Source organism: Silene latifolia, chromosome Y (assembly GCF_048544455.1).
Source record: "Silene latifolia isolate original U9 population chromosome Y, ASM4854445v1, whole genome shotgun sequence".
In the NCBI taxonomy this organism is placed as follows: Eukaryota; Viridiplantae; Streptophyta; class Magnoliopsida; order Caryophyllales; family Caryophyllaceae; genus Silene; species Silene latifolia.
The window spans coordinates 54,124,385-54,150,848 of NC_133538.1; the positions used below are offsets into that span (position 1 = coordinate 54,124,385).

Consider the following 26,464-nt stretch of genomic DNA (forward strand, 5'->3'; position numbering starts at 1 on the left):
TTTGTTTCTCTCTCTACGAGATCAAATTCATTCTTGTTCTTAGTCCTTCCTCTCTTCCGTTACTCTACTGTTACTCTACATGCTTCATCTGTATTCTCTTCCAAATTCATCATCATTTTTCTCTGCAATTTAAGGTACTTTTATCACTTCTTTCTCCACATTATCTCCTAAACTCGACCTTAACCTTTCCGAGTCGACTCACCGAGTCTCTCAACTTGATTCCGAGTGCTCGCAATCGACTCAAAAACTCGCTGATCTGACTCGACACATCGAAGCGTTCTTCTTTCTTACGCTTCTTCTTCTGATCCTATTAATGGCGCTTTTCGACATGTTCTTAAGTTCGCATGTTCTAGTTTCGACTCTAATTCAGGTGATTTTATGAATTTGTTTTTGATGCTTTGATTTTGTAATTGTTTGACTTAGATTAAATTACAGTATATATATGCTTTTTATGTTGATGTTGATATGAGGATTTAAGGTAATATTTCAGGTCTTTTATTCATTATGTTTGGGTGTTGTATTTCCTCAAATATTATTCAAAATTTAAGGAGTTCTCTTTTCAGTGAATTGTTTGTGTACTTCGCTTATTAACATTGTTAGTCGTTAATTGTAATGATTGGTTATTTATTCAATTTGGTAGGGAAACCTTTAAGATCTTACATCAACTAATGTCCACAAATTACAGTTGTGTATTCATTTCCGTCATTTATTTGAATCTTTGTCTGGTTTAGTGATTTGTTTGAAATTTGTTGTTGAATCTCGAGTATTTATTTATCAGATGGTCATTTTGCGGTTTTATTGAGTGATCGGTTAAACATTTTGCTGAATCTGTTGAAATTGTGAGTATTATTAGGGAATTTGATGCATTAAACATCTTGTTTACTAAAACGGTTGTCAATCAGATCACATTTATCATGATTAGCTATGAAGTATACCTTGTCGGGGCATGAGTTCATCATCTGAACCTCAAGCGTGTACCAAAGGACTTTGATATATTGAGAATTATGTGAATGTTGGGCAAGCAGTGGTTTTCACAGAAGTAGACAGCCTTGGAATTCTAGAAATAGCAGAAACCTTCCGAACCACTGAATCATCATAACCACTCTTCTTTTGCATACTACCAATGGACATTTCATCGAACTTGCGGTTGAAGTAACTTGAGAATTCCTGCTGTTGTCTAAGAGAATATAGGGAGACCATTTCAGGTTCAGATATGCTGGGATTCTGAAACCTGTCGTTACTGTATGATGATACGTCTCTCTCTGTCGACAAGTTTCTGAACCTCTTCAGGCTCGAGAAAACGTGTTTTTCTTGGATTATCATAATGGGATATTGGCAAAGTGTTTCTTCTGGGGATATCAAACTTCAGATCCATAAACCTGTTTACAAGTACGACAAGCATACCCGTTGTACATTATATATGGGTATCATGAGCCTCAGTTGAGAGGTATTCCTCTTTTTCTTTCCTGTTTACTAAAAGTGATAAATTATTTGCTTGAGAATTATGTGAATGTTGGGCAAGCAGAGGTTTCGGATGACGGTATGCGGTTTGAAGGGATTGGTCTAGGATATTGCGGTGCACCGAAGCCAGGGCTATGGGATTTTATAGCGTTTTGGTTGGAAGGGTAGCAATGTATGATTTTATGACAATTTATGCCTGCTAGCTAGGGCTATGCTATTTAGCTTTAAAAGCTTTTATAGCTGCCTCATCTCTCATTCCATATTACTACATGGCTTTTCCTTCATGGCTTTTCTAAGCTCCTATTTCGTTATATATCTATCAGACAAAAGAAAAAACAACTGTGAACAAGTACTTCGTATAACGGTATAAGAAGCGTAGAAAGTTCAGTAAGTCGTTCAGTACAGTGAATCAGTGGTACTAATCCACTTGTTATCCTTAACAAAGTATAGGAAGGTCTTCTGTAGATTTTCCTCCTTATCGAGTCGATGGCGGTTCATAGTAGCTGTGATAAATTCCATGTAGTCAATGCTTCCATTATTATTAATATCATTAAAACTCATTTAATAAGCTGCATAACAATGAAAATGATTTGTTACTGCATATCAGTTGGAAGGGCGACAATGTATGATTTTATGACAATGATCTTCCGGTGCTGCCAAACTGAGTAAGGAGACAGAGGAACGACTTGTTGATGCATATGGTGGTGTCGGTGCCGCATCGAGGCTACTGGCTATAGTAGTGCGCCACTCGACTGAGGCTCACTAAGCGATGGTGGCTCGTGGGCAGTGTTCCGATGCTAGCAGCAGTTCTGTGACGAAAGGTTCTGCTGGTGGTTCCGATCAGCCTGGTTTGGCTCCGTTAGAGGTGCCCGTGACCGTTGCCATTGACTTTTTCTCATCTATGAGTATGAGCGTATAACACCTCAACATAAGTTATCCGTATGTTTCATCAGTATGTTTCATGGGCCTTCACCCTCATTGGAGATTCATTTAATCAAGTCACATTACTGCTAGTTTTATTTTTTGATTTGGCACTACAACAATGTAAAATGGCGTTTACACAAGCTTATCCGAAAAGAATTCGGTATATGATATACTCCCTCATAAAATGTCCATTCGTTTGTTGTCGCTTTGGTTTTGACGAAGACCAGGAAAGAGAGAGAGAGGGCAATAAATTAAATAATGAGTGGAATAAATTGAGTGTGAATGATCAAATTATTTATCAAGTTCATTCTTAAAATAGAAAGGACAACAAATGACTGAGACACCCAAAAATGGAAAAGGACAACAAATGACCGGGACAGAGGGAGTATCAACTAATCAATTTTCCATTATTCTTATCATATGAAGCCATTAACAATTGAAAGGTTAGCTCTGAAAACTTAAGTGTTCCTCTTACTATTTTTGTTGCACAGTGAAATAAATTTCAATGATAAGATGCGTTTTCCCATGTTTATCCAAAGTTGATCTTGTTGAGTCGCACATCGCATACTATGTGTTCGATGAAAGGTCAAGGTTGTTTGTTTTCTTTACGTGTGCGTTTTTCAATTATATGCCATACGCCTTCAATACCTTGCTACTGTGTTGCTATTAAAGTGAATTCATTACTATACTGTTGTTTAAAAAGTACAAAATGAAGCTGTTGCCGCTGTTTTGTCGCCGCCTTATGTTACTATAATTAGGTTGGTTATAAACTTCTCCTGCCTTACATATGACCATGGATTTTCAGTTTAGGTTTTCCGCTCATGAATTTTCCATTAGGATTTGAAACAGATTTAGTTTTCTTTGATTATTAGACTTTACTTTCTTCTTAAATACATGTTGCCTTTTATCTTAATCTATTGATGTAGCTTTAATTTCGATTCCCATCTACTTAATTTCCCTTCTCCGCAAGATCATACAGATTACTATACATTCTTCACTATTGATCCTCTGTACAGTTCTCTCCCTCTCTTTTTTTTTTATTTTTTATTTTTTTTGAGTAGAAAACCCGAAGCTTAGTATAATAACGATGAATCGAGCCAATCATAAATTACACATGAATAACACAGACTAACACAAGAGAAACATTGAGTTAACAATAACATTAGAGTAACACATGTTAACAATAGAGTAACAATGGAATAACACGAGTCAATCTAGTCACTTACAAGCTGTTGGATTAATCACCCCAAAGTCCAAATATTAAAAGGTGAAATAAGTGTGTTGATGTTACAATGCAAAATACGTAGATTCATTACGTTTTTGGAAAAGAGAACATCAATGCTCAAGATGTTATAGAGTTGTTTTTAATTACAACAATTAGTGACTTGTTAGGAGTTTTTGAAAGCCACTTAGTATAAATAGCTAGTAGTGGTAGTATTATAACACACACAAAAATATAGAGAGACAAATTACATTATATTGGTGAGAATACTTCTTGTTCGAAAGAGAGAAAAGAGAGTGTTCAACATCCATTACAAATAATAAGAGTGAGGCAAAGTTTGAGAGAAAGTGACAATACTAGTGTGAGTGATTGTACTTACGAACTTTGTAATATCTTATTAAGTGAATTAATTTGTTGAGAGAGCCGTGGTTTTCCCTTAGTTGAGAAGGGTTTCCACGTGAGAAATTGTGGTGTCACTTTATTTGCCCTTACTTACGTTCGTTGTGTGTGTTCTTTCGTAGTATCGTTGTTGGGTGAGACTATTCCTACACAAGGTTTACAGGACGCTTCCCCAACAGTGGTATCAGAGCCGAAGGTTTTGTATACTGGGAAGTGTGGGAGATTCCGATTTAGGGAGGAACTTATTTATCGTAAGTAAGATGGCGGAGAAATTTCATGTTCCATTGTTTGATGGGAAGATGAATTTTATGGTGTGGAAAAGCACAGTTGAAGACTTGCTAGTCCAGTCGAGTCTTGATGAGGCTTTGGAATTGACTAAGCCATTAGAGATGAGTGAGTCTAATTGGGAGTCAAAGAAAAAGAAAGCCGTGAGTATGATAAGGTTGGCGGTAGCACCGGAGATTAAGTATAATCTTTTGAGCGAGAAGGAGCCGAGGGCCTTGTTAGAAAAGTTACAAGGCATGTATGCGTCAAAGTCGCTCACCAACCGATTATGTTTGCGATGGGAGTTGTATCAACTCAAGATGGAGGAGGGTGATACAAATTTACAAGACCACATAAATAAATTCAACCAGTTAGTGTGTCAACTCTTGAATGCCGATGAGAAGATAACGGATCAAGAGCAAGCTCTCTTGTTACTAGCTTCATTGCCGAAAAGTTTTAGACCCATTGTGATGACGATGCTCGTGGGTAAACAGAAAATTTCTTTGGATGAAGCTATAACGGTGGTGAGAGAAAATGAGAGGATGATGGCGAAAATAGATGGAGATGCATCATCAAGTGATGGGGCACTAGTGGCAGATGGTTGTGAAAAAGGGAGAGGGTCACACAGACATGGAAATGGCCAAAGAAGTAGATCGAAGTCGCGCGTGAAGGACATGGATAGTGTGGAGTGCTACTATTGTCATGAGAAAGGTCATATTCAACGAAATTGTCCAATAATGAAGGAAGACTTGAAAAGTGTGAAGTCTTTAAGAGAAAAGTTGGGCAAGGCTAAGGTTGATGATTTAGGCGATTCTTCCAATATGGTGTGTGGTAATAGTAGTGATGATGAAGGCATATTCTTGACTTCTCAAGATGAGGTGGAGTGTCGAGAAAAATGGGTGATGGATTCGGGTGCCTCTGTGTATGTGTGTAAAGACCAAAGATCATTTGATACTTTGCAAAATAATGGAGACTTTGGGCATGTCAAAGTGGGTGATGGCCTCAAATTAAAAGTTGAGGGTGTAGGGAGTGTAAGAATGAAACTCCATGATGGCACCATAAGAACTTTAAAAAATGTGAGGTATGTCCCTAAAGCTTGTTCCAACATTATTTCTTTGGGTGTGTTGACGACTCAAGGGAACCGATATGTTGGTTGTGGTAAATGGTGCAAAGTATATCGTGGGAGAAGCTTGGTGATGCAAGGGGTGAAAACGAAGAATAACATTTGCTATGTAGATGGACATAGCGTGAAGAGAAAGGCCGACATAAAGAAGAAAGTCCGCTTTTCCGAGATAGTTGAAGTATTTGGAGCTTTGGGTCGAGGGAGGAAATTGTTGGATTAATCACCCCAAAGTCCAAATATTAAAAGGTGAAATAAGTGTGTTGATGTTACAATGCAAAATACGTAGATTCATTACGTTTTTGGAAAAGAGAACATCAATGCTCAAGATGTTATAGAGTTGTTTTTAATTACAACAATTAGTGACTTGTTAGGAGTTTTTGAAAGCCACTTAGTATAAATAGCTAGTAGTGGTAGTATTATAACACACACAAAAATATAGAGAGACAAATTACATTATATTGGTGAGAATACTTCTTGTTCGAAAGAGAGAAAAGAGAGTGTTCAACATCCATTACAAATAATAAGAGTGAGGCAAAGTTTGAGAGAAAGTGACAATACTAGTGTGAGTGATTGTACTTACGAACTTTGTAATATCTTATTAAGTGAATTAATTTGTTGAGAGAGCCGTGGTTTTCCCTTAGTTGAGAAGAGTTTCCACGTGAGAAATTGTGGTGTCACTTTATTTGCCCTTACTTACGTTCGTTGCGTGTGTTCCTTCGTAGTATCGTTGTTGGGTGAGACTATTCCTACACAAGGTTTACAGGACGCTTCCCCAACACAAGCTTAAGAAATATGACTTGACCAATTGAAAACACATTATTTAGCGACTTTTGACTCATATTGAACTCTCGTTAGTAATATTTGTTACTCGATTCATTATTATTCACTCATTTAGAATAACAATAGAATTATACAGAGTAACATATGAATAACACACAATAACACAACAGTAGCGCATGTATAATACATGAATAACACACACTAGCACATGGGGTAACATTAACATTTAAGTAAAAATAGAATAACACGTGTTAACAATAGAGTAATAATGGAATAACACAGGGTAACAATAGAGTAACAATGGGATAACACGGACTAATCTAATCACTTATAAACTGAAGAAAGATGGCTTGACCAATAACCGGACCTGAAAGACCTGTGTTGACCTAATGTTATTGTAGTATTACTCTAGTGTTATTGTAGTGTTCTTATAGTGTTATACTAATGTTACGCTAGTATTAACGATGTGTTATTGTAGTGTTATTCTAGTGCTACTCAACTGTGTTAGGCTAGTGTTACTCTAGTGTTAATGTAGTGTTATTGTAGTATTACTATAGTGTTATTGTAGTGTTACTATAGTGTTATTGTGATGTTACTGTAGCATTATTGTAGTGTTATTGTAATGATATTGTAGTGTTACTCTAGTGTTATTGTAGTGTTATTGTGATATTACCGGGCTATATTTTCTAGTTTTTCATCGGCACATTTTAGTAAGTGTATCTAGCATCAGCTAAAAATCCACTTTTAAGCAAGCAGGTCGTTGTCCTATCGGGCCTAAATATAATAAGGGCAATATCAATAACACATAGTATCGAGAGTTCATATGCTTCTTGATGAGTCCATTTCTTCTCTTTGAGAATGTTACTTATCGATTTGTTTTGTTTTCTTCCTTTTGAAGTTTCACACGACCCATTATTATAATTTACATAATAAACAATCGAGGCGAAAAATGAGAGGAAAACAAACGATTAAGACACATGAGTAATATCGGAGTAATACAAGAGTAACACTAGAATAACACACACATGAGTAACATCGGATTAACACAAGAATAACACTAGTGTCATTGTAGTGTTACTCCAGTGTTAATGTAGTGCTATTGTGGTGTTATAGTAGTGTTACTCTAGTGTTAATGTAGCATTATTGTAGTGTTATTGTAATATTGTAGTGTTACTCTAATGTTATTGTAGTCCTTTTGTTGGTTAAGTTTGGGTTCCTTAGCGTGATTTGTAATTATGGTGTCTAAGTTGCTTTTCATTTTGTGCAATTTCTAACCATTTTGAGTTACCGGTTTGAGTTCATTGTTAAAATTTTGTGTTACTTTGGCAAAACTTTTCTTATTTTAAAGGAATGAAAATGAAAGTTTGCTTTCAATTTGGTGGATTCTTAGAAAAATTTGAATCTTTGTCGAAGTTTAATGTTACATTTTCAAAAAACTTGACTTCTTTTAGAGTTTGAAAATGGATCTTTTACTTTCAATGTGGCTTTTGAAAAAGAAATTTAAGTGGATTATCATTTTCATTTGGTTTTGACGTTGATGGGATGCTAGGACTCGTTATTAAAGATGTCTAATAACTTGTCCTACGCTTATCGGCGAATGATTTTGTTTTGAGCCTGTCTTTGACTTGGAAAGTTAGCGCTCTTGTGTGCACGACAAGAGGAATTTTGTTCCAGGAAAGGAGACTTATACTTTTGAAAACTCTCCATAAATATTTTTGGAAGAATTTTGATTTTGGATTTCTGCAAATGATATGTTATTTCACCTTGTCTTTGATGTGGAATATCGATGTTCTTGAATGCGCAACGAGAACTCTCTCGTTCCTTTGAAGAGAAACTTGTACTTTTGGAAAATCTTCTTTAAACTTTTGAAGAAATTCTAAATTTTTATGGTATAAAATCATGGAAATGTTTTAGATGGTCGACTTTGAAAATCTGACTTCAACTTTACAATTTTTCTTTTTCTACTTTCAAGTTTCGAGGACGAAGCTTTTTAAAAGGTGAGATGATTGTAACACCCGCGAAATTCACGTTTTGGAATTTGTAATTTAATTAGCCATTTTATCATTTTATTTGCATTTTAAATCCGTTTTTATAAAAATACGACTTTACATGTATAATAATATTAATGTTGATAAAAATATTCGTCTTAAGTTTGTAGTAGGTTCGAGACGTATTTCTAGTGTAAATCGACTTAAAATGAGAGTTTGGGCTTAAGATAACTATTGGCCTTTTCCTTATATTTTTCGCTCCACCCATATAACAACTTAAAACCCTATCATCTTCAACCTACCATCAAATTTAAGCAAACTCCCTTCTTCTTGCCTCCATTTCTCCAACTACCACCATTTTTCACTAAAACCTTCATATCTTGCTCAATTCTTATCCGAATCAAGTGATTTTCGCGTCTATCTTCTCCACTTTCTGTTCTCTATCCATTCATGTAAGAAAGAACCAAACTTTCCTCTTCCCCTTATTCTAGCCGTGCATATAGGGCACATTTTTCCTTGACTAAACCGTTTTCTTTGTGTTTAGGTGTGCTCTTGGACAACCCGGAGTAGTTTTGAATCGGAAGTGTATTCTTTGAAGAGAAAAAAGGTAACGGTGATAGGTTATTCGACAAAATGTCGAAATTACACTCTATAAACTTCTTTTTAGCTTGTATGTGTGACCAAGTTTAGTGTCTTAAGATGAAAGTGTGTATCTTGCCTCTTGTGTGTCTTAAAGTTTGAATCTTTATGCAATTTACATGATATTGTGAAAAAGTCTTTGTTTTGGTTTCATGGTGTTATTAGTGTATGGAGTTAGTGTCTTAAATGAGGAATTTTCATCTTACTCTTGCCTTGAAATTTTGTCTTAAACTTGACTCGGTTGTGGGCTGTTTTGGAGCCGTAAAAGGCGTTTTGGTACTACTTTTGGGACTGTAAATTGGGACGGTTTTATGCGATTTTCAGGGCTATTTTGGGCAGCTTATATACGGTTGCATTTGTAACAACAAATTTGGTGTTTATCTGCAAATAAATAGAGAAAACACAAACAAATGCAACAAAATAATAATTTTATTAATCAAAAGATTGAGGGTACAATCTACTAGTTATTCTACTGATTCGATTTCCGCAATTTGAATGAATAGGAGGGTCTTGATTTGAAGACTTGGTTCTCCCGTGACGATCTTGATTTGTTTCTCTTCAACTGACTGCAATGGATGTTTGACGTCGGGTCAAAGAGTAGTTTAATATCCAAATCTAGATGACTAGAAATGAATATATTTTCTCTCTTGTTTTTCTCTTAGGAGAGTATTTTGTAGAGAATGTTTTGTAGAGAAGTTTTTGTTTTCTCTAAAATATTTTGTTGAGAGTGTTGTGCTTTTTTGTGATTTGGTGATTATTTGTGATTATGGAGATTCTTTTGTGGTACTCCCTATTTATAAGACCACTTTGCTCCTTTTTGTTTACTATAATCAGTAAAAATAAAATGCAAACAACTCTCGGGATAATTTCGTTGACTAGCCCTGAATTCTTCACTCATGCAACCTTTTCCCATATTTTTCTCTCGTTGACTTGCTAAACTCACGTTGATCTTCCATTATTTGTGGAACAACACGCAATTCTGTTATTGACTAAAAAGCAATTATATCCTACTCCCAGGAGTAGGGAGTAGTATACACCCATAAAAAAAAAAGACAAAATTAGAAAGGGTAAGAGGGGGAAAGATAAGGGATTACCTAAAACTTAACTAGTTGTTTGGTTACACCATGAAAATGAAGTGTGGTGGGTTGTGGTTTGTTTTGGTATATGGGTGGTGGTTTAGGTGGGGTGGTGGTGGTGGTGGTGATGGTGGCGGTGGCAGTGGGGTGGCTGTGGTGGCGGTGATGGTAGTGGTGGCGTCATGGTGGTTATGGAGGTGGTGGTTTATGTGGGGTGGCTATGGCGGTGGTTTTTGGTGGTGGTTTAGGTAGGGTAGTTATGGTGGTGGTGGTGGCAGCGGCGGTGGCGTCGTAGTGGTGGTGGTAGTAGTAGGGTGGCTATGGTGATTGTGATGGTGGTGGCGTCATGGTGGTTGTGGCGGTGGTGTTGTGGTGGTGGTTTATGTAGGGTGGCTGTGGTGGTGGTTTTTGTGGTGATGGTGGTGGTGGTGGTGGCGATGGCGTCTTCATGGTGACGGGTGTGGTGGGAGTCGTAAGTATGGTGGTAGATAAATAAGGTGGTTGAAGGGTAACAAGGGTAATGAAATCTCATACCTTGAGGGGATGTGGGGTAAGGAATTAGATGGATTGAGAGGTAAGGAAGGGAATTGCATTCTCTTTGTTTGTGTTAAACAAACACCAACGAAGGAAATCAATAACTTTGTTTCCTTTTCCCTTTCTTATAGACCTCCAACCAAACGCCCCCTAACGACCCACTATATAAATGTATGTTTATTCTTTTTCTTTTTTTTTCTTTTTTCCAAATTGCCCAATTTATCAAATTTAAAATTCTTCAAATTCAACAATTTTTCTTCTATTTGTACTCGAATTTATCAAGTTTATAGTTCGTAATCATTAGATTACACTATCATATTCACTAAATTCAAAGTGAATATAATAGTATCATAATGTAAATATCACACTACATGGTACATATTCATCAAATTACATTATCATGTTCACTAATTAAAAGTGAATATAATAGTATCATTTAATGAATATCATGCCACATAACTCATATTCATTAGATTACATTGTCATATTCACTAAACGTAAAATGAATATCATAGTGACATATGATGAATATCACAATAGATAATACATATTCATCAAATTGACGGCGAATATGATATTCATATGATGAATATCACACCCGATCTCAATTTAACTGTGAATAATGAGAGATCTAACATTAAAGGGTAATCCGAAATCACCTAATATAACAATTTAACAATGAATATTGACATAAAACATAAATTTAATTCAATTAACTTTAGGGTATTGATGTATTATTAGAACATACCCGATCAAACGATTGAAAACGACTACAAATGCATACATTCTGGGAGCAAGAAAACAAGGGGCTTTTGTTTTGTGGTAACTGTTTTTGATGAGGTAAGAGTAAAATGAGGGAGTGGGGTGGTAGTTTTTATATTTTACTATATTTGTTATTTTTTTTTAAAAAAATGGAGGAGTATGGAGGAGTATACTCCTGGGAGTATAGTCTAAGAATTGATCATTATCCCACGATGAAATATGTATACACATGGCCAACCTTTACGTCAACAATGCATGGTCTTCCATTTCTTTGAGACTAGTTGGAAATGCGTGTGCACAGCACGCGGTATCTAACTTTTCAAAATTGCAGCGGTAGTGTTTGATGTTACTTATAGTATAATTGTTTACGTTAAACGATATAAGGAAATGTTACAAATCGATATGAAAAGTATTGAAGAGCTTATTTCATTTATATACAATAAAACGTATAGAAAACATACACGGAATATATTATACAATTATTGTATCCCTTATGTTCTAATGTTCTATTAACATTATTATTTGATATCGTCATGTTCGTAATTGTTCAGTCGTCATCTGAAATTGAAAGAAGTTCAACTTCAGGTCCTATCGTGCTATCTCATGTCAGGTGGCTGTGTAGTATTCAGTTTGTAGTGTATTGTAGTTACGATACACACAATATTACCCACTCCAGTCGCTCAAAAACTCTTGTAAATAACATGGTAAAGGAAGTCGAGTGTTCACAACTTTACCCCTTTGCCGCACTAATTTTAGTTAACGTAAAAAATATGTAGGAGTACAGGGACATCTGCTAGAATTTGGAATTCAGAAAACACAGGGATAACACGTAGAAATTTTCTTTTCCAGGAAGAATAATTAAGAGAGCGGATTCTCTGTCCCATTTTGTGTCCCATCTCGTGTTCCACTATACCCTTCTTGTAACACATCATTAATTAAAGAGAAATTGTTATTAATTTTATTATGTGAATGTTGTTGTGTTGTAAAATAAAAGTAATGGGCAGGTGATCTTAATTCAGTAATTAAGGCTTGAAATGATTGTAATCACCGGTATTGGCATCACCAAATATCAGAGACTATGAACAAAATCGGCAAACAAGGCATGTTACCAAACTATACATGCAATGAAGCTTTCCGGGATCCAAGTCTAAAACCTAAGTTCCATTTTTGGTTGTCTCAATCAATTCTTTACTTTTTTATTTCAGAAATGTTTTTGATGGACTATTTGATCATACACTTTCAATTTGGTTCATTTATCATCTAATAATTGACCCTTCCTCTTTCTTTGGTATTTGTGCCAAAACCAAAGGTAAACAAATGACCGGAATGGAGGGACTACTACTACTTTGGTCCCTATAGACAATCTGCAGGGGAAGGGTGGAGGGGTGGTTAATTTTTTCAAGCCTTCAACTAATATATACACAAAGAAAAAGAGGCTTACTCGAAATCGGTACAACAAAATAACTGTATAAGACACCATTGACCAATCAAACATACAAAGCAAATCCTCTAGTCACATAGCAAATGTCGGATGTCACATGCAACCGACGATCTCGACTAAAAACAAAGGTGATACAACCTGTTTCTATGCATTGTCATGACTGCTATCATACACGATCTTACTTCTAAAAAAAGGAAACTGTACATAATACCTCAAAATAAATATGCTTAAAAACCCGTTGACGTAAAGCTTAATATATACGGCTAATAACTGCTAAGGTAATCCTGACTTCTCGAGCCATATAATGCATTCCCACTCATGAGGACGACATTGCTACGGTCACTATAAACCCCATTCAACGTACCATTAGCTCTATCCTTATGAATATGATCATCATTTGGATAATCCGCCTGAATGGAACCATTACAATGCCTATCATTGTCTTTGAACAAGATGTTGTTGAACCAAGGAGCAGGAACGATATAGTTGTACTTTGGCCTTTCGGCTAATAATGGGTCATGTACAACAACAAGGCTCCCTGAAATATCATCCATCTCCGCAACAGGTGCTGCTATTAAACCTATGAACCAAGCATGAGATTAAAAGGTCAACCGGTGCTAAAACCTTATCAAGACATTTCAGACGCTAAAACTTATTTACAAACAGGTCACAAGTATTTCATGTTTATAAGGACGAACGGACTACGGAGGAGCAACTTTTATGCACTTATCAACAGAGAGGATTTCAGGGTCTTGACATAAACTCACATTGGAATTGAGCTCCAATGAAGACGGGATAATGTGGCAGCTCAAAAATCTGTGACACAATAAAATTATCAGAATACTTTAAGAAAATATACGACCCAAAAAATATTACCAACTTAGTCACTCGAGAGCTCTTGCAAATAGCATGGTTAAAGGAAGTCGAGTGTTCACAACTTTACCCTTAATATGAAAAAACCCATTAAGAGTTGCGTACAACAAACATATTTTAGAGTAAAACATACGGAATACTATGCAAGTAATAAGGAAATAAGTAATAACATGCTCACAAGCATAGCTATAGGTGCAATACAACCCCAAAACTCGATATGGCAATAAGATAACAAATCAATATCGTATAACAATGAAATGGGTGTTTATGGAGTACTAATTACCTTATCATTCAGCAGCAACATTATTTGAAGCAGAATTATTTTGCAATGAAAAATACTTACTCTTCCTAATCGTCAGGTGTTTGAACAAATTTACCCACCAACCTATTGAAGATGGTTACTACTAACTCTTTCTAAAAACAATTACTCCATAGATAGTTTCAATGCAGCTCACTGTAAATTTTATCCATTTGATCGGGACACCTTATTGGTCTCAAAAGGGGACATTGTGTACTATGCGGTCGATCATGTGATTATATAGGCCCAAAAATATTTACGATTTTACAATAGAGTATATCTCTTAGTAAAACCAACTAAGAGAGGTCGTTTTCCAGCAAACTAAGGTTCATGGTTAAGAACTCACTTCGTTAAACGGGAACACCCCCAATAGCACCAAAGCAGACCATAACAACACTTTTCAACTGTTGATCCAAACATCGCGAAAGTTATACACAATCTCTCTAAGTAGGCGTCATTAATATACTGCTTACTACACATTCTGCATATTGAATTTGAAATAAAGAAGCATAACGAATAGTAAATTAAATAAGAGTAGCAAATTTAACACGAAATAGACCTTAAAAAACAACTAATAAGGGACGCAAACCTTTACCATGATCACATCAAGATCCCAACACCCCAAAAAAGGAAGCCTGGGTAAAATATTTACACTCACATGTCAACCCAAATAATGCTCCACTAATATGCTATGTTACTCCGACTCTTCTAATTTCCTCGCGTACCCATGTCTGACACTCGGACACTTAGACACCTCATTTTAGACCAAAATATGAATATTTTTCAAAATTTCTGACTTCGACATTTGGACACGCAATCCATGTCAGATTCTTCTAAACGAATCTGAGTAATATAGCTAATATGTAAATATGTACCGCCAGGCGCCAGTATCACAGGTCCATTTATGGTTGAGCATCGAAAACCAATCGTGTCATTTAAGAAATATGTAGATAGAAGTGTGAATTACCTACTACTGAACTCCTACAATTACATTTCATGAACTCGCTTGTTCACAAAACCAACAATGCAAAAAAAAAAAAAAAGAAATGAGACAAATTTATTTCAATCTATTGTCATACGCCTCATTTTGCAGCTATGTGAATACTGTTGGCATATAAAATACAGAATCGAAGGAGAAGGACCCAAAAATAAATGGACAAATAGGAAAAAAGAGCAATGAGATTTTAGTTTGGACAATTAATCAAACACTTGATGAACGATAAAAGGAATTGAGCGAAGTGCAAATCGCAACAAAAATGTCAATGCCCTTCAATACTTTGTCGGATTACATCCGACCATTCCGTAATTTAAGCATCCCAGAACCCCAGTAAACAGACGGTAAAAAAAAATAGAACTTTACGCTCGGTAATGAATTCACCTCACTATGCACCTTGCTAAGGGAAGCATCAGTAGACTTAAGTAAATACCAAAAAATAGAATTCAAATGTAAAAGTAAATACTCACAGTTTAGCAACAAAGACAATTGGTTGGGCAGAGGTTTTCGACAACGAAAAACGGCGAACTCTATAAAGCAAAGGTAGTGACATTAGAAGATCTGACTGCGAAGAAATTGAGAGAAGAGAGGGAGATGAAACTATGGCTTCTAGAAGGGAGAGGTAGGATTAAGAGAAAAACAGAGCAAAATAAAACACGGAATGGCAAAATCGTAAATAGTGACGTCAATGGAGGATACAAGCACACTGAAAATGATGTCACGCCAGTATCCTCTTTTTTTATAAGATATAAGAAATTATGGGCTTGTCATGCTTATTGAGTCCAATTTGGACTTAGCACTATTATTTTCGGACTTATCATTTGTGTCTCATACTTCGTATTAGATATATGGCACAACCCAATTTCCGATTGAACCGATGTTATATCTTGACAAGATGAACTAAATACCGTATATTTGTTCGGGCTAAAATTTACCGACCCATTTCTTAAACGATATTCTCACAAATGTCAACATTTGACTTTTGACCCATTTTAAAGATGTGAGACATATTTTTATGTCTACAAATTTGCCCCCTCGGGATTGAGTCACGTACACGAATTTGAGTGTTTAAGCGTGAGTCGGTCCCGATACTTCTCTTGCAATTGTGCTTTATAGTTTTTTTTTAGTTCGTCTAAACTAACTGCCATTCCTTTCTTATTCGTCAAAGATGATCTTATATTTCCAACAAACTCTTGCTTGCTTGATAGTTGTCAGCTCCATGGACTCCTTGAAAGTCTTTGACTAAGTTTAAAGATATAAAATTATTTTAACTGAATAAGATATAACTGAAATCTGGCTAAATTAGATCGACTAGTGTTTGAGTGAGCACCAAAAGCTTCATCTATAAAAGCAAGTAACCGAGACTTGGGATTATGGATTACCCACTCACAACCAATCTACAAGTCCGTCACGCCTAAGCATACACCACGCCCCTGCAATCACCTTCACCCCTCGAACGATATCTGTTTTGGTAAAAATTTACTGAGTTATTAATTTAATTGGTGAGTGATAGTGATTAATCTAATGCCAACTACGGTTTGGATGCAATAATAACAACGAGTGAAGAAAAGACGAAATGAAAGAAAATGACACGGAGGATTTTTGGTGACGCGGAAAACCCGGTGTGGGAACAACCGTGGGGGGAGTCGGAATCCCACCAACTTTGCACTATAATCGAGGGAAAACGCACAAGTAAGGAAATACAAGATTATTTTTGCTAGTGGATTGTTGCCAAGTATAAACGATATTCTTGTGGACTGACGAGTTGCTCGAGTTGAATTTTGAATGCCTTGAGTGTTGCTCTTCTCGCGCTTATATAGTTGCTGGAATCAGAACTAGGGTTTTTGACCTGCCTCTGCTTCTGTTGCTAAATATCAGGTCAACCCCTCAAGAATAGGAGTTTGTTGATTGACTTGGTTGGTGGCCTCCTTTTGCACATGGGTTTTCAGTTTACCCAATTTGTGTTTGTTTTGCCTTCCAATCCCGTGGTCCTCCTTGCGCCATGTCATCAATTCTTTTCTCTTCCCATATTCTAATGATCCTTTGCCATGTCATAAATAATAAAGGGTATTTTTTATCCCTAACAATTGCCCCCAAATTTCCGTCTCAAATACTTTTAGGCGGGAATTTCTGTTCGCGATGCGGAGAACTGACGGAGCTTTATCAGTTACCTTAGCCTAGATAACTTCCCCACTTTATTCCTCTCAACCGCCACAATAACTCTCCCACTCTTTCACAAACTCTCCCTCTCTCTCCTTTATATCCCCTCGGTTTCCCCACTTCCTTTACTTCACTATTATTTTCTTTCACCTTCCTCTCTCACAAACTCTCTCTCTGCCGGCTGCTCTCTACAGGTACTTCGTCCCCTTCTTGCTTTCTTCTCCTTTCTTTGCATATAATGTCTTAAAAAACCGCTTCTTCAACCTCTGCTTTGGATCCGGTGATGCCGCCTGACCTTTTCCTCTCCGGTGGTGTCCTTTCCGCCAAGCATTCTTGCGATTCCGACTTCACTCCAGAGGATCTTGCCATATCAAGGAAACATTTGGTTTTTCCGACAACGTGGTGTTTCATATTCCAACCCCTGGCCAAAAAGCCGTCTCTATGAGGGAGGGGTGGATATGTTTGTACGAGTATACTTTCCGTCTGGGTCTGAGGTTTCCCTTTCCTTCTCTGATTCAGGAGTTTCTGAACCTGAATCACTTGGCTATTTGCCAAGTTGCTCCGTATCCTTGGCGGACTTTGCTTACTATCGATGCTATGAATAGCCGCTTTGGCTATGAGATCGGTCTCCCGGACCTTGCACATCTATTTTCGGTTAGATCCCTTAGTTGGGGTAAAGTGACCATCCGGGTTCGAGATGGGGAAAAGAATTGCATTATTTTCCCCGTGAAGCCGGTTGATAGCAAGTGGTTCACCCACTTCATTTTTGTGAAAGTAGATACTCTTCCTGCTCCTACTGACTACATTGTTAGCGCCTGGCGGTCAACTAACGGTATTTGCATGCTCTTATTTCTGTGTATTTTTCTTGATGCTTATACTTCCTTACTTGGTTCTTTGTGCAGATCTGTGCCACTTGCCTCCATCTCCTGACGAAGTCGTGTCCCTTTCCAAGCTATTCGGTCGACCCCCTGAGCATAGGATCTTCCCCAATCTGGTTCAGGACTTTGCCTCTGTTTTGAAGGAGACAACAGTCGAGGAAAAAGAACATTGTGAATCAATGTCGACCGGTGCGTCGTCTCTCCTTTTTTGGCTATGTTCTACGTCTGGAAATTTGATATTTTCTGGTTCTGACTCGGTTTTTCCTGCTTCCAGGTTCTGCAAAATCTAAAGTTTCTCTGGACGACGTTCTGGCTCTGAGAGAAAAGAAACGTGTCGAGGCTGCTCCCAAGCCTGTTGAGAAGAGGAAATTTGCCCCTGCCCCTGGTTCTGGACCTCATGCAAAGAGAAGATCTGCTGCTGCTGGTCAGGCTAAGGAGAAGACTCCCATCGAAGCCACTCCTCTAGCCGTGAGGCCTCCAATTCCTGGGTATGTGCCCTCTGCTTCTGCGAAACCTCATGTTCCCAGACCTGCCCCTACTTCCGGCCCTGTTTCTGCTACTGAGTCTGCAGCTGCCTCAGTCCCTGCTTCTAGAGCTATTCCTGCATCTAGAGCTATTCCTGCTTCTAGAGCTGCTTCTTCTTTTGGAGCTACTCCTGCGTCTGGGGCTACTCCTACTTCCAAATCTACTCCTGCTACTGGGGTTGTTGCCTTTACATTTCCAGACGACTTTGGCAAGGCTAAATCTGTGCATAACCTGGGCTTAATGAACCAGCTGCTGTTTCCTGCCCCCAGGTCTGCGTTGGGGACCAGAGCTTTGCACGATTTGGTGGATCGTGCAGCTGAGCATTCCTTTGAGGTGAATAGACACTGACTGCTTCAAGTTTTTTTTTTTTTGTTTTTTTTTGTTTTGTTTTGTTTTGACACTCTACTCTGGTTTGACAGTCCTTCCAGATGGCCCTATTCCTGCGGGAGAAGGTACCTCTCCTGGAAGCAGAGAATGCTGATTTTCAGAAGCAGATGAAAGCAGCTGAGGAGGGCAGACTAAAAATCTAGGCTGATTTAGACAAGTCCCAGAGTCTGCTGGAGGAGGTCGCTCGGCGAAGTTACTGAGTAATCTTTACGATCTTTGAAGGACGGATTTTTGGTGCTGAGAAGAATGCTGCTAATGCTAAGGAACGTGCTGCTGAGGCCATAAAGTCTGCAGCCGATGCTGAGAAACGTGATTCCGATGCTGAGAAACGTGCTTCTGATGCGGAGGCTCGTGTTTCTCAGATTCTGGAAGAGAAGGCTTCTGAGGTGCAGGAGCTGAAGGGGAAGAATGCTGAGCTTGGGGAAACTTTAGTGAATGCTCTTACTTATGCTGCTCTGGAAACGAAGATCAAGTGTATAAAGGCGTTTTAGAGTGGAGAGCATTTGACTTGGGACTTAGAGGCTGAAGAGGAGAGGCTTGCTGCTGATTTCCCTGATGGCCTGAACCTGGATCTACTAGCTGGCATGGTGGGAGCAGGTGATGCTTCTGCTGACGATCCAGGTGCTGAGGAAGAGGTGACCTCTCCTGCTCCTGACACCCAGGCAACTGCTTCAGAGGCATTGGATCATATTAATATAGATTAGCTTTTTCTATGTCTGAAAGACTTTTATCATGCTTAGTTAGTTTTTGGCCCTGCGGGGCGTAACATTTAAGTTTCGTTTTGAACAGTTTGATGTACTTTGGTCTGGTTTTGGTGCCAGACACATTTTGCTTTTGAACTTAAATATTTTTTTGCTGGGTATATCTTTGTGTCGTACCGTTTCTGGTGCTTTGATTTGTGCATGCACGTCGTTTGTTTGGCCATCGCTGTTTGATTGCTGGCTAAGGGGTCTAGTATGCCCACTCGTTCAGAGGAGTCAGGCTTGCGTGGGTGCTAATGCATCGCGGGAGGCTGGGTATCCCGGTTTTACGTGCTTAGCCACGGGCACACGCCTTCTGTAGTGAATACAGACACTGCTAGATTAGTTTACATTTTATTCACTGGGCCATTTATTTGAAAGAAATAAAAAGGAATTCTTTACTTAAAACATTCAAAGTGGTTTTTATAACTTAAGAATTTTATAATTAAAATGCATGTAGAGTTATTTCAGAACCAGAAAGTGTTAAGATCTAAATATGCTAGAAAAATTTCAGAACTAGGAAATGTTAAATTTGGAATGTTCAAAAAGATATTCAAATTCAAAATTGGTGTAAAGTGTTTAGAACCATGAAATGTTAAACTCAGAAATAATTTTCAGTTGCAGAAAAATATTCAGAGCCAGAGAAATACTTAAAGCAATATCTAGAACCTAGCTGAGCTGTATCTGGTAGGTTGAGTACCCAGTTGCTGACCATGCTGGTGACTTAAATGAAATACTTTTTCAAGTGGGTGATATTCCAGGATCTGGGAACCCTTTGTCCTTCCATATTCATGAGTCGATAAGCTCCATTTCCAATTGCGCTTTCTACTTGGTATGGCCCCTCCCAGTTGTAGGCGAATATTCCTGCTCGCTAGTTCTTGGTATTCTGGAAGACTTTCCTCAGGTCCAGATCTCCTACCTGCAAGGTTCTTATTTTTACGTTCTTGTTATAGCTTCTAGCCACAGTCTGTCGGTAGGAAGCCATCCTGATCTGGGCGCTGATTCTGAGTTCATCTATCGTGTCCAGACTGCTTGCCATTTCTACTTGATTCCGATCTTCTGTTATGCATCCATATCTGTGGGTTGGGACCCTAACCGGATGGAATGATCGCTTACCACTCCGAACACCAGTCAAGGAGTTTGTCCCGTTACAACCTTGGGTGTGGTTCTCCCATTTCGAGAACCGAGGTAGCTCTTCTGCCCATTTGCCCCCAATCTCCTCCAGCTTCTTTTTCAAGTTTTCGACGATAATCTTATTGGTGGATTCAGCTTGTCCGTTGGACTGGGGGTTCCTAGGAGTATATTTCTGCAACGAGATATTCCACCTAACACAAAAAGCTTCTATCTTATTTCTAATGAATTGGGACCCATTATCACATATAATCTCAGATGGAATGTCGAACCTGTATATGATATTGTGTTTAATGAAATATATCACCTTGGTTCTGTAACCTCGGAGGATGATTCTGCTTCTATCCATTTGGAGAAGTAGTCCGTCATGGCGAGCATATAGACTTTGTTTCCTGGTGCTCTGGGTAATGGTCCCACGATGTCCATTCCCCACTTAATGAAGGGCCATGGTGAGATAACCTGATGCAGAGGCTCTGCTGACTGGTGGCTAACGTGGGCGTGCCTCTGACAAGCGTCACATCTTTTTGTGAATTCTATGGCATCTTTGCGCATTGTGGGCCAGAAGTATCCCTGCCTCAGTGCCTTGTTGGACAGGCTCCTGCCCCTCTGCATGGTTTCCACATTCTCCACTGTGGAAACCATGCAAAACAGCCTAAGACTCTTCCCGATCCAGGCATCTGAGGTAGGGTCCAGCGAGGGATTTCCTGAACAGAACACCATCAATTAGTATGAATCTGGATGCTCTCATTCTGAAGCTCCTTACCTCATTTTTTTCTGCTGGCAGGATATCATTATGTAGCCAGTCCAGGTATGGTTTCCTCCAGTCTGGAGTACTTTCTTCAGTGCTGGTTCTGCACAACACTTATGCTTCCTGCTGAGATTTTAGTGTTGCTGGCTCCAACACGTGGATAATTGGTATTGTGGAGATGGTTCCTGCTTTGAAGGTTTCCCCCAGGGTGGCTAGTGCGTCTACTTATGCATTCTGGTCCCTGGGATTTGCTTGATGTTGAACGTGACAAATCTGATTTTCAGCTCCTTTGCTACGTCTAGATATGCCATCATCCTGGGATCCCTGGCCTCATAGCAATCATTAACATGGTTAAATATAAGCTTAGAATCACTGCAAACCTGAAGGTGTCTGATTTTCAGATCTAGAGCCAGCTTCAGACCCAGGATCAATGCCTCATATTCCGCTTCGTTGTTTGTGGCCATGAATTCACATCGTACAACCTGGACTATGAGTTCTCCCTGGGGTGATTTGAGGACCAGCCCTACTCCTGCTCCTTTGGCATTGGAGGCTCCGTCCACATGTAGCTCCCATACTTATTCCCCTTTATCTTCTTCCAGACTCAGAATGTCCTGTTCTGCCTGGGTCTGGAGAGCTGGACAGAAGTCAGACACAAAGACTGCCAGAGCCTGAGACTTTATGGCCGTACGGGGTTCAAACTTCAAATCATAACCGCTCAAGTGCACGGACCATTTAGCCATCCTCCCTGACAATTCTGGTTTTCTCTTGATGGTCTTAAGAGGATAATTAGTTATCACAGAAATTGTATGAAACTCGAAGTAGGGACGCAATTTATAAGATGCAGTAACAAGTGCAAGGATAAGTTTTTCTAGTGACGTGTACCTGGTCTCCGCTGGAAGCGGAGACTTACTGACGTAGTACACTGGGTGCTGTGATCCTTCCTGCTCTCGCACTAGTACTGCACTGACTGCTGCTTCTATGACTAACAGGTACAGGAATAGTGGCTCTCCTGGTTCTGGCTTCGATAGGAGTGATGGGGTGCTGAGATAACGTTTCAGCTCCTGAAATGCTTTCTCATGCTCCTCTGTCCACTCGAATCTCTAGCTCTTTCTAAGTACATCATAGAACAGCCTGCATATGTCCGAGGATCTAGATATGAACCTGTTTAGGGCTGCCACTCTTCCATTCAGGCGCTGGACGTCTTTTGGTTTATGTGGTGACTCCAACTGTAGAATTTCTCTGATTTGTTCGGTGCTGGCCTCTATTCCCCTCTGGGTCACCATATACCCCAGAAATTTCCCACTGGATACTCCAAAGGTACACTTTGTCGGATTCAGCTTCATTTGATATTTTCTGAGGGTATTGAAAGTTTCTGCCAGATGCTGGTGGTGCTGTGAAGCCTGCTTCGATTTGACGACCATATTGTCTATGTATACTTCCATTGTTTGGCCTATTTGTTCTTTAAACATCATGTTTACCAACCTCTGATAGGTAGATCCTGCATTTTTCAGTCCAAAAGGCATGACATTATAACAGTAGATACCTTGCTCGGATCTGAATGCCGTCTTTTCCTGGTCGCTGGGGTGCATCTTTATCTGGTTATATCCGCTCCAGGCATCCAGAAATGTCAGCATCTCATGCCATGCGGTAGCATCCACCATGTCGTCTATGTTGGTAGTGGGAATGGATCCTTCGGGCAAGCTTTGTTTAGATCCGTGAAATCGACGCAGACCCTCCACTTGTCGTTCTTCTTCGGAACCACCACCATATTAGACAACCATTCTGGATATTTTACCTCTCGAATTTTTCCTGCAGCAAGCAGGTTATCCACTTCTTGGTTTATGACCTGGTTCCTTTTAGAAGCAAACTTTCTTCTTTTCTGCTGCATAGGTTTATAGATTGGATCCACACTTAACTTGTGAGTTATCACACTTGGGTCTATCCCTATCATATCAGTCTAGTTCTGCCTGCTGGGGCTCAATGTATTCGTTCTAGATGCACTGGCTCTGTAATTGCTATGCGGGCGGGTTGGTTGTTGATTTCAGAGCCACTTTATAGCAATCCTTATCTTCTTCCTGGTCCCCACATATCTCTTGCACCCCCCAAGGCGTTGGAAACTTCAGACACTGGTGGTATGTTGAGGGAATTGCTTTAATCTCGTGGATCCAAGGCCTGCCAAGGATCACATTGTAAGTAGAGGGTCCGTCAATAACCAGATATCTTACCTGCTTGTTTACACCTCCGATATTGGTCGGGATGACGATTTCTCCTAAGGAGTGTTTTGTTTCGCCACTGAAACCAACCAAGGGAACCGCCTTCTTTGCTAGATCCTTTTCGGTGAATGCCATGCCTCTGAGCGTCTCTAGCATGATTAAGTTGACGGAGCTTCCGGTGTCTACCAAGATCTTTCTCACCTCGCAATTTTCTATAGGAAGCCTGATGATTAAAGCATCGTGGTGCTGTTCTGGAGCAGACCCTGCATCTGTTTTGTCAAAGGTGACTGACGGCAGATTCTGGCGATTAATCCTGCATGAGCTTTCTGGTCTGTCTCCTTTAGTTCTTGTTACGTGCCTCTTTGCTGCTGAATATATCAGCCCACACAGATTTTCCACTTGTAATAACATTCACAGTTCTAGTGCATTGAGGAGGAGGAGATGGCAGAACCTGATCTGCTGAGTTTACTCTGGTTGTGTTTCTAGGTAGGAGGTGATCCAGGTTTCCTTGATCATAGTGGAATTTGACTTCTTTTCTGAGGGAGTGGCATTCATCGGTGTCGTGGGTGTTGCTGCCGTGGAACTCACACTTCTTGCCTGTGTCCTTTCTACTGCGGGGGTTTCCTTCTGGAAGTTTTGGCCATCTGACTCTGCGTCCCAGCTCCTTCAAGGCTTTGAATAGTCCTGCAAGGTTGGTAGTAAAACCTTACTCACTTAATTTCGGAGGCATATCTGCTTCGCTCTTTCCTTCAGAATTTCCAGAAACTCTGTTTACGCTTCTGCTGTAGGGTTTGGGCCTTTCACTCCTCTTATCCACTGGAGCTTTTCTGGATACTGGGTCTGAATCATAGATGCCTCTGATAGGTGCAGAGTCTTCCTCCAATCGCATAACAGCAAATGCCTTTGACTGTACTTCCTTAATGGTGGTGCAAGGGTGCTTTGTCAGGTCCTTGTAAAGATCTGAGTCCTGGTGCAGTCCTCGGCGGAAGGCTTGTATAGCGGTTGCTATATCACATCTTGGGATAGCCACCTTCTCTTTATTGAATCTGTTCAAGTAATCACGGGTGGACTCCTCGAACCCTTGCACTATCTGGTAGAGGTCGCTTGATCCGCTTCTCCGCTTTCTGCAAACCGTTGTTGTTGAAGGCATTGACTAGGTCGGCGAAGTTGGATATGCTCTTGTTGGGCAGGCCGACGAACCACTGCATGTCTGCTCCAGACAAGGTTGGCCCAAATCCTTTACACATAAAAGCTTCCTTTAAGGATCCAGTTGTGGTTATCACCATCATTTTATGCTTGTAGTGGTTGATATGGTCGAGTGGATCTGTGGTTCCATCATAGAGCGTCATGGCTGGAGACACGCATCCTTTAGGGACACCGATTAGGGCTACGTCATCCACGAAAGGTGAGTCTGCGTAGCTGTCTCTGGCTGCTTTCTCTAACATACGGGCTACGCCTGGTATCCTATACATCAACTCCTCGGCTCCCCGGTATTGCGCTCAAAGAAATTACCTCCGCTCCCGCAAGAGGGTTAAACAGTAAAATGAGCTAGTAGGTGTACCTCCTAGCCAGGGCACTCCAGAAAATTGGCCCGGTGCTGGGTGACTGGTTACTGGTATTGCACTGATTATGGATCCAGGCTGCCATTCTGGTGTCTGCTGTAGTCCTCCGATCCAGGCTCCAGTGGTGAACTGGTTGCAGGATGGAACTGCTGCATTAATGATAGGTCCATATTGCCATTCTGATGTCTAGTGTGCAGGGGTACCTGAAAAGGGTGGAAGGTCAGTCCTGATGGGGTGATAAACAAAGCATTACCTGTTGTCTGCTGTAGACTGGGTGGATTATCAAATGATAGGCATCCGAATCCTCTGGGCTCGATGGGTTCGCTGGGTGTTACTCCTACAAGGTCCAGTCTGGTGACTAGTTCTGACGGAATTGATCGACTCGATCCCCCACCGTTGGCTCGGGTTGGAGCTTCTGGTGCTGATGTTGTCTTGGTCTAGAATGATGTCACAATCTATGCCATCAGGTTCTGGTTGTCTCTTTTCAGATTCTCAACGGCCTAATGCAGAGTGTCTATCCCCTGAATCATCACCTGCATCGGATCAAGCGCTGGAGATCCTCTGCTTCTGAGAACTTCTGCGCATGAGCCTTCCTGGGTCGGGCTTCTGGATACAGCTTCACCTCTGCCGGTCTTTGCGCTTCCTATTGGATTTGGATCGATCGATGCACCTGCTACCTTTGGTATCTGCGGTGACTTCTGAGGCTAGGGCATGGCTCTGGTCGACATATCGACAGGATCGTCGGCTGACGCCGGATGCGTCTTGACCGACCTGCGGATACGGATAAGTCCCGCTCCGGATGATATAGGCCGACATGCTCGCCGCCGGAAGGATTCTCGGCCGTTCCAGACATTGTGACGGCTGGTTCGGTTTTGTGAGATTTGGCTATAGAAAATGATCACTATGCCCCACGGTGGACGCCAAACTGTTTTGGTAAAAATTTACCGAGTTATTAATTTAATTGGTGTGTGATAGTGATTAATCTAATGCCAACTACGGTTTGGATGCAATAATAACAACGAGTGAAGAAAAGACGAACTGGAAGAAAATGACACGGAGGATTTTTGGTGACGGGAAAACCCGGTGTGGGAACAACCGCGGGGGGAGTCGGAATCCCACCAACTTTGCACTATAATCGAGGGAAAACGCACAAGTAAAGAAATACAAGATTATTTTTGCTAGTGGATTGTTGCCAAGTATAAACGATATTCTTGTGGACTGACGAGTTGCTCGAGTTGAATTTCGAATGCCTTGAGTGTTGCTCTTCTCGCCCTTATATAGTTGCTGGAATCAGAACTAGGGTTTTTGAGCTGCCTCTGCTTCTGTTGCTAAATACCAGGTC

The 26,464-nt window shown here is 39.9% G+C and overlaps 1 protein-coding gene and 1 long non-coding RNA gene across 2 annotated transcripts; one reads left to right on the forward strand and one right to left on the reverse strand.

Annotated features, from left to right (window-relative positions):
• LOC141627239 (uncharacterized) lies at nucleotides 1-2,459 on the forward strand. Its single transcript, XR_012536808.1, has 3 exons — nucleotides 1-370; nucleotides 903-1,447; nucleotides 2,069-2,459. It is a non-coding gene; the product is annotated as an uncharacterized LOC141627239 (long non-coding RNA).
• A 17,880-nt stretch (nucleotides 2,460-20,339) lies between these two features.
• Nucleotides 20,340-21,811, reverse strand: LOC141628070 (uncharacterized). The gene is made up of 2 exons (XM_074441257.1): nucleotides 21,573-21,811; nucleotides 20,340-20,871 (listed from the first exon to the last, which is right to left on the reverse strand). The coding sequence occupies exons 1-2, from the start codon at nucleotides 21,809-21,811 to the stop codon at nucleotides 20,340-20,342; spliced, it is 771 nt and encodes a 256-aa protein (XP_074297358.1).
• Between the last annotated feature and the right edge of the window lie 4,653 nt (nucleotides 21,812-26,464).

What these genes read in the sequence shown, in the direction of transcription:
- LOC141628070 (XM_074441257.1), bottom strand. Translation starts at nt 21,811, where the DNA reads ATGGCCACAAACAACGAAGCGGAATATGAGGCATTGATCCTGGGTCTG. An exon ending in CCAGGGACCAGAATGCATAA is followed by an intron (nt 20,872 to 21,572) that starts GTAGACGCACTA and finishes TATCATATACAG; the next exon opens with GTTCGACATTCCATCTGAGA.